The sequence below is a fragment of the Cephus cinctus genome, unplaced genomic scaffold (assembly GCF_000341935.2).
Source record: "Cephus cinctus unplaced genomic scaffold, Ccin1 Ccin1_scaffold0604, whole genome shotgun sequence".
Lineage (NCBI taxonomy): Eukaryota > Metazoa > Arthropoda > Insecta > Hymenoptera > Cephidae > Cephus > Cephus cinctus.
The window spans coordinates 45,060-53,766 of record NW_014333250.1 but is presented as its reverse complement, the minus strand read 5'-3'; the positions used below and the strand labels follow the sequence as shown (position 1 = coordinate 53,766).

The following is an 8,707-nucleotide window of genomic DNA, read 5'->3' as shown; positions in this document are numbered from 1 at the left end:
GGGGGGGGGGGGAGTGAAATTTGATTATTGAATTATTTCGTTTGTTATTGATTTTTACGTATAAACGATGATAAACAAACCTGTTGGGGATTAAATTCGCTATAACTTTTGTAGTTACCTTTGTAGGCCAAATATTTAGTGAATTTTGTTTCCCACGAACTTCAAAAATATCGATCCTACGGAAAAAACGATAAGGACCAAAGTTGTAGCAAATTTAATTACCAACAACTTTGATTATTAGGTTATTACCATTTTCTGTGTAAAATTGGAAATAAACGAGTTATTTAATAAATAAAAATTCACTCTTAAATTTAAGATGGCGGTTGAAGTACAGGGGTTGGCTTCCCGAAAATCAGGATTTAAACTGCCAGTGACCCCCCCCCCTCCTCCCCTGATTCGTGATGGAAAAATTCTACTATTATTTTTTTTTATTTCAGCATCTTTTTCGGTCTAATTCGAGTGGACTAATTACTCTATTGGAAAGATAGTCACTGCCGCCGACTTGAAATTTTATCTGCGTGTCTCTATTCGCATCGTATCGTGCCTTGTACTTTCATTGTTCCTCTGCGATCCGTCTTTGAGCTCGGTCTTGAAGTAGCGGAGGCTTCACGTACCTTTGTTCACTTTTGTCGGTCAGTCGACGTATCGCGCCTTCGTTAAAGCATGGGGCGTACCCGTACACGAGTTCAAAGGGGCTCTTACCCGTTATCTGAGTATGACAAGTATTCAAATCGCATTGGCTGCTGGGTACATGAAGATCCTAGTCACGTCTGTCCTCTCTCTTTAAACTTGTCATTATCGCGGGAAATAAGGTTGCGTTCATGCGCTTAAGGGGTTAGGCTACTGTGACCAGCGTCGAAACAGGCTAATTTTTGGAAATTTATTCTAGAGAAACTACAAATGCAATATTTATAATGTTTGAATATGTTTTTATGTATAACTTAAGGAGTGTGTGTAAAAATGTTCATAAAAAAATATTGAAATTTCCACACGTTAATCTTCTTTGCGTCGGCTGATATTTTCCGCGCGCGATGTGTCGGTGTACACGATTTTGCAAATATGGTTGGTCTGAATCAAAAATAAAAAATATCCTCATTAACTACATGATATTAGCTATGTTGTGACAGAGCTTTTTTCTGTTTTTGGTCTTAGTTTACGAGAAAAAAATTCCTGAACTTTTTTTGCCATTTTCGGAGCTATAATGCGTGTTATTATTATTAATAAATATTGCAAAAAAAAACGTATTGACAAACTCGTTCGTCACGCCTAAACAGGTATTCCTCCGAACATGTATACTAAATTTCAAGTCAATTCATCAATCACAACGCGAGATATCGTTTACACCGTTTCAAAAAACATAGTTTTGAAAAAAACGCGTTTAAAGTTTGAGCACTAGTCGTCTACCTGCGCGTCAAATTCTTCCTTCGCTACAAACGCTATAATTCAAAAAATACTTTGAATATCTACATGGAACCTGTTGCATATTATTATAAATAGTTCAAAGTATTTTTTAATAACAAAAAAATTTTCGAAAATTTGAAAATTTCACAGTAGCCTAATCCCTTAATCATACCGTTGGCCTGCGGATGGTCGTGGGGATGTCAACGTGTGACGCATGCCGTGTAACTCGCAAAAATCGCTGAACTTTGTTGCCGTGAAACATGTTCCTCTATCGCTGATTAGGCGTCTTAGGGCTCCGTACTGAAATATGAACTGCTCTAGCGCACGGATAACTCCTGTTGTCTTCGTGCCTCATCTCGCAGAAAGAATCACAAACCTCGTGAAGTTATCTATCAGGGCGAGCACACAACATTTTTATCTTCCGCTTGTGACGAACGGACCAGTGTGGTCAATATGAACCGTCGCGAAAGGTCGGGATTCCGAAGGGATCGTGTGAACTTCTCCTTACTGTCAACCGGGTTTGCTTTTTGTCATGATACACTGTATACACGTCCGCATATGCTGCTTCACGTATCGTCGCATGCTGGGAACGTGGTGAAATTCGCGCATTTGTCTTAATGTTCGTTCCATGCCGGGGCGGTTACGCATATCATGGAAGCGAATCACTAGACTTTTTTAGATAGATAGATAGATAGATAGATAGATAGATAGATAGAGTTTTATTGGTTCTGGAAATAAATTCCCTAAGGACCAGGCAGTACAGAAGATAGTTGAACAGATAACATTCGTTATGACATAAGTAGTAAGCAGAATATTGTGCGTATAACAAAGAAAGCGCAAGTAAGAGTAGACGTAAAGATAAGGCTAAAGCTAGGAAAATTAAAGAACTAATACAGAAGTAACTAATACTAAAAACTAAGACTATGACTAAGGAATACAAGGGCAGGCCTATCAGACCGAGCCATGAGCCTGCTCTAATGCAAGCAGGTGTCGCAGAAGTCGCATCTTGAATATAGGGAATGATGAAGTGTCGGTGACGGACGAGGGCAGACCATTCCAAAAGTGTATGCCGCTAACTAGGAAGGAGTTCAGGTAGGTCGAAGTTCGCACGGGGGGGATCATGAGCGAGTCCATTCTTCCCCTCACGACCCACAAGTTCTCTCTGCATCTCGTTACGAAGGAGTCAGCGAGGTAGTGGGGATCCCTCTGTGCACTAGGGAGTAAAATAGGCAACCTAAAAAGTAGTGACGTCTATTTGCAGCTGTGAGCCACCCAAGCGAGCGTCGACCTTCTGAGACGTGTTCCCACCGTTTGATTAGAAGGACATAGCGAACTGTTGCATTAAGTGCACGTTGTAGCCGAACATTGAACTTTTTCGGAGATTACTGGGGATGATGTACAATCTCCCTCTCACTCGTCGTTAGTGGTGCCTCTCCGAGTTTCTCTAACGCGTATAGGAGCGTCTCGCTTACGCGCTGTCACCCTGCCTATAGATCATCTTGCTTGGACTCATAGAACTACCGGCGCAACTTCCTTGCCAATGACTGAGGTATTGGTGGAAGCGAGAGAATCCATTGTTTTGAATGAGAGGCTCTTATACGCGCTACAGGGACTTGCTGCGCCACTGTTAACGAGTGAGAGGGTCTTATAAGGAACGGACGCTAGGAATGAGAGAGACGCTCTTATACGCGACTCCTCCGACTTGTGACAGAAATGGTGTCCCGAGCAAGCGGAAAAGGCTACCCCCTCTACGCTCTGGCCACTCCACTCTCGTTTCGACTTATAGCTTTTATGGCGCAACGTCCTTGACGATAAAGATTGGTGGAAGCTAGGGAGCCCATTGGCTTGAATGAAACATTCTTATTCACAGGGAGCGAGCGCGTAAGCGAGATGCTCCTATACGCGTTAGAGAAACTCGGAGAGGCACCACTAATAACGAGTAAGAGGGTCTCATATGAAACAGTCACTAGGAGCGAGGAAGACGCTCTTATGCGGGACTCCTCCGACTCGTGACATAAATGGTGTCCCGAGTGAGGGAAAAAGGATATCCCCTCTACGCTCCAACTTGACTTGCTTCTAGGCTGCTGGCCGCCCCACTCTCGCTTCGCCACTCTTTCCCTAACCTCTTCCTGGGACGCCAGTAATGCCGCTCAGTATACATTAGTGCTTGACAATCGCTAACTATTGTAAATTTAATATTAATAAGTAAGGATCGGAGTCTATTAACGGCCCAAATTATCGCTATTAGCTCGAGTTTCGATGAATGATAATTCGCCTCGCCCTTATTCGTACGACGACTGATCGCGTACACAAGATTCCATCTTTTGTTAAGAACATCATCCAGGAAATAAAGAACGACCTGCTCGTGTAGGGGTTCGAGGACACGATGCATCGCCTTCATAAAGTAGAAGGGGGCGGTCATGAGTCCGAACATAGCCGTATTGAATTGTCTTGTTTCGTCAGGAGTGATAAATGCTGTCTTCGGTCGCGAGTCTTCGGTCAAAGGAATCTGTAGGTACCTTTGCATAAGATCGAGCATGATGAAGAGGTTGAATTGCCCTATTCGTTCGAGGTGCGCGTCTAAATTCGGTAAAGGAAAGTGAATTCGTCCCGTTTGTGAGTTCAAACGACGATAATCGATTACCAATTGCGGAGATCCATCTTTGTTTTGCACGATAAACGTGGGGCTAGCGTACGTCAAGTCGGTTTCGCTGCAGATAGCGGTCTCTTTCATTTCTCGTACTATTTTACGCATTTCGTCGCGTTGCTTCTGACTGGCTCGATAGAGTCTACGTGTCGCGAAATTCGTTTAGAGTGTCAACTAAATCTTTGATTTCGCATTCGTTGGCATTTGGACCGGTCTTCGCGTACGATAGGCTCTCGAGGGTCGCGTATCTCGATGATGGGTATTGTGCTTTGAACGCATTTTTTTATTTTCGATTTATTTACCCATGAATGTTAAGGGTAAATATTGTCGCATATTTATGGTAAAAAAAAAAGAGTTTCTCAACTTTAAGTTCAGATTCGAAATCAGTGGCTTCTAAAACCCCCGATTATTGAGTTTCATACAAATCAAATAACTTTTTGCATTTTGATCTGCCATATTGGATCCGCCATTTTGAATTGTTTTGCTTTGAGTTCAAATTCACAATCCTCAACCTCAAAAACCTCTGAGTACCGAGTTTCAATGAAATCCACCTGATATTTCGGTAACTGTTATCTTAGATGCAACTATTGTGAAATTTAAGTATAAGAAATTCACATAGCCGGTTTGATCTAGTGGTTAAGCGTGCTCGTCTTTAAGTAATTAAATAGTTAAGTAAAATTAGGTAGGTCGCGCAGGTCTTTGGTTCGAATCCCGCAAATGCTACATCTCGGAGAGCATATTGCGAGAATATACGATTTCTTTCTTTTTTTTTTTTTTTAATAAAATAATATTAATATTACTAAATAACTACCCCTTGAGAAAATTACGTCCTGGAGTTAATAATTAACTTTCCTATTGGTTATATTAATCAATTGAATAGTAGTGGAATCCTGTATAAGCTTCGAACATTTAGCCTTTTAAGGCCCTGAAGAAAAAAGCGTGACCGTTCTTTAAGGGTCCCTATCCCGACTAGAAATCTGGTAGGGCAACCCTGCTGTCACATATGGGCCGGATCTGGCGAAAGTAAGGCAGACTTGATGAGACAGACCTTATCAGGCGTACCGTATTCAGGGCCAAATGGGGCATAGTTAAGGCACACCTGATAAGGTGTAATTTACTCAGATTTAGATCAGGCATATGAAAGGTGCACCTTATCAGGTACAGATCTGGCAAACGTAAGGCGCAACTTCCCATGTAGGAATTGCCAACGCTTACAACAGGTCCAAGTCTGGGACAATATATGTTTATTGATAATTGGCCAAGCGTAACTCGCCTATGTTTGGGCCGTAATTGGGTTAGCATTGGTCACCAGTATTGTTATTTTTTTAGTAATTGCCAGTATCCAACCAACACTAGGCCAATGTACTACTGCCAATGATTGGCCGGATATAGACTATTAACTGTGAGCCATCATTGGTTGCCAATTATTCACCATCATTATTAATTTTTTTATATTTGCCATTGTTTAACAGACGTATAACCTATATACGATTGCCAATCATTGGCGCAGTAACGTGCAACGATTTTCGGCCATCATTGGTTGCCAATTATTCACCATCATTATTAATTTTTTTATATTTGCCATTGTTTAACAGACGTATAACCTATATACGATTGCCAATCATTGGCGCAGTAACGTGCAACGATTTTCGGCCATCATTGGTTGCCCATCATATACCAGCGTTAGTTATTGAATATATTTGCCATTTTTAAACCGATACTGGGCAATGTCCTAGTGCCAATAATTGGCCAAATAGTAAGAGTAAAATTACATATATGACCAGAGTCCCTAAGCAACACAAAAGTATACGAGAAGCACGAGCGAGCACTAGTTCGCTGCCGCATCACCAGATGGCCACTGCAACTCGCAAGCAGAATCGGAAGACCCTGAGAATAATTAGTCCTTCGATGTTGCTGTTGCTTCAATTTGTTTTGAACATTATTTTGAATAACGTGGTATTGTATTCAGCATTCCTCATCCGTGAGAAAAGTATTTCTTAATATTTTTTTCAAGACCATACCGTCCGTTCAGAGAACTCTGTGGTTTTATTTCTATTACAGCAACCAATCCAGCCATTACTGCGAAAATGGCCATTGATGCTGGTCCAATATTAGGCCTGCTGTACTTTCCTACATAGGTTATAAGGTATTACCGCATTCAGGTCCACATCAGGCGCAAATACATCGGATAAGACGTCCCTTATTCAGATCCCGAATTGGAATGGCAAAATATGTCAGGCCTCTTAAATGGCAACCCTTATCAGATCCTTACCTGGCAAATCTTATCTGGACCTGATGTACCAACGCCGTTATATCACTTATCAGGACCATATAAGGTAGCTTGAACTTAAGGTAGTAGATTCTTAAATGAACACTAGGTTTACGGGACCCGTCAATTTGACGGAATTCAAACTTTGCAATGAAATATCTCGAAAACCGCTTGATAGATTTCAACCGTTTTGCATCGTAAATTAATCATTTCTTCTAAAGAATTTATACACACAGTTTTTTTTCCCTAAGTCTTTTACTTTTTGAGATTCATATATGGTATACCTATCTCTACGGGACCCGTCAATTTGACGGAATTCAAACTTTGCAATGAAATATCTCGAAAACCGCTTGATAGATTTCAACCGTTTTGCATCGTAAATTAATCATTTCTTCTAAAGAATTTATACACACAGTTTTTTTTCCCTAAGTCTTTTACTTTTTGAGATTCATATATGGTATACCTATCTCTACGGGACCCGTCAAATTGACGGGTACGCTTATCTCGAAAATAATCCTTATATTTTTGCTTTGTTCGCCACATTATTCATCCAGTAGGAAATACAAGAGTGAAAGCAATGTCTTTATGATCTCCGTTTCCATTTCGTTATCTCAATCTCGCCTCGATAGTGTAAATTAAAGCGGGTCGTATGACCTGAGTGTTTATGTGGGTCTGCTACGCAACTTTTATTTCCTATCGCCAAAAAGAGCTCAAGAGCAAGTGGAGGAAAGAGAAAATTTATAAGAAACAGTCAGGCTTGTTATAAGCCACATGAAAACATCTCAGTAGATGAACAGTTATTTCCGACGAAAGCTCGATGCAGGTTTACGCAATATATGCCGCATAAGCCTCATAAATTCGGCATCAAGTTTTGGTTAGCAGTTGACATGGAATCAAAATATATTGTGAACGGTTTCCCTTATTTGGGGAAAGATGAAGCCCGAAGCTCACAACCGTTGGGCGAGTTTGTCACATTGGCAATAGCCGAACCATATTTAGAACGAGGCAGAAATATAACAGATAATTTCTTTACAAGCATTTCATTACAATTTCTTTACATTCTTTCCCGCTAGCTTAAAAATTGCTTGCGCGAAAAACAACGTTGGTTGGGACCATCCGGTCAAACAAACGAAAACTGCCAAAACCCGTAAAAGAAAAAAAAGATAAGATGACTTTGCTTTCCTCAGATTTATATAACTCAGAAAATTTCATCCTTACTGTATATAAAAGTAAGCCGAACATAAAAGTCCTCTTTCTAACCACCAGACATACAGGTGTACAAATAGAAGACAACCACAAACGTCTTCCAGAAACTATATCATATTATAATAAAACGAAGTTCGGAGTGAACTTCGTTGACCAGATGGCACGCAAATATAGCGTAAAAGCAGGCAATTTTCGATGGCCTCTTCACATCTTTTTCAATATATTAGATTTGGCAGCAATAAACGCGTGGATACTATATAAACAGTGCAACGGAGCCAAAATATCCAGGAACCAATACATGTTTAGTTTAGCCGAGGAATTAGGTGCGGAAAACAAGGAGAATATTTGCCAACGATCAGACGCTTTTTCATCATCTATAATACTACAAGAGCGAGAAAGTTTCCAAGTGGGCTACTGCAACAAAAATAAAAGCAGTAATTGTATATCTTGCAAAGAAGTGATATGCGGAAAATCCACAGGCAAAGTGCAATATACCTGTAAAAAATGTACTCAATAAGTAGGATTACCCGTTAGTATTATTGTTATTATTTCCATGATATTTTTCAAAGGACTTTTTATTTCTTGATACTTTATTTAAACGTGAAGCCAAATATTATGCAATTTTGAGTTAACTTGAATAAATCTGTTTTTTAAAGAAAGTGCGTATTTTCATTCACCCGTAAATTTGACGGGTGCCGTAGATATAGGTATATAAAAAATGTCCGTAAACCTAGTGTTAGGAATCCGGCTGCCACGTTCGGGCCTTGATGTCCCCTCGAACAGAATTTCTAGTCGGGCAGGACCATATAAGGTAGCCTGAACGGGGTCTTAAATTCAGAATCCGGCTGCCACGCCCGGGCCTGATGTTCTCCCGAACGGAATTTCTAGTCGGGATGGGGCTTCCATATGAGACCCCTAAGAGAATTAGGGAATATTAATCGGGGTCTTGGAAGAACCCTGATAAGCTTTTTTCGCGGGGTCTGTTATTTTGAATTCCGTAAGTATACAGGCAACGTATCTTCGATGCCCCAATTATTACGGTGTTGGAGAATCAGTATACGAGCAATGTATGGTCGCCATTTTGGGTCCAATTGCCGTGAGGTAAGTGGGAAGACCGTCCCTAACGCAGAGGTTCCGCGTTCCACTTACGGACCTTATTCGGTTGTACCGCAGCTCCGCAAAGT

The 8,707-nt window shown here is 40.8% G+C and overlaps 2 protein-coding genes across 8 annotated transcripts in view; both read left to right on the top strand.

Moving 5' to 3' along the window:
* The window catches only part of LOC107269103 (telomere-associated protein RIF1), a 50,580-nt gene that overhangs the window by 12,944 nt on the left and 28,929 nt on the right, over positions 1-8,707 (top strand). The gene's annotated exons all lie outside the window — the stretch shown is intronic.
* Positions 5,594-8,641, top strand: LOC112494548. The gene is made up of 2 exons (XM_025086360.1): positions 5,594-6,384; positions 7,584-8,641. The coding sequence occupies exons 1-2, from the start codon at positions 6,296-6,298 to the stop codon at positions 8,038-8,040; spliced, it is 546 nt and encodes a 181-aa protein (XP_024942128.1). The 5' UTR covers positions 5,594-6,295; the 3' UTR covers positions 8,041-8,641.

Coding starts and splice junctions, on each gene's coding strand:
- LOC112494548 (XM_025086360.1), top strand. CDS start 6,296: ATGGCAACCCTTATCAGATCCTTACCTGGCAAATCTTATCTGGACCTG. Junction 6,385..7,583: donor ACTTATCAGGACCATATAAG/GTAGCTTGAACT, acceptor TCTAACCACCAG/ACATACAGGTGTACAAATAG.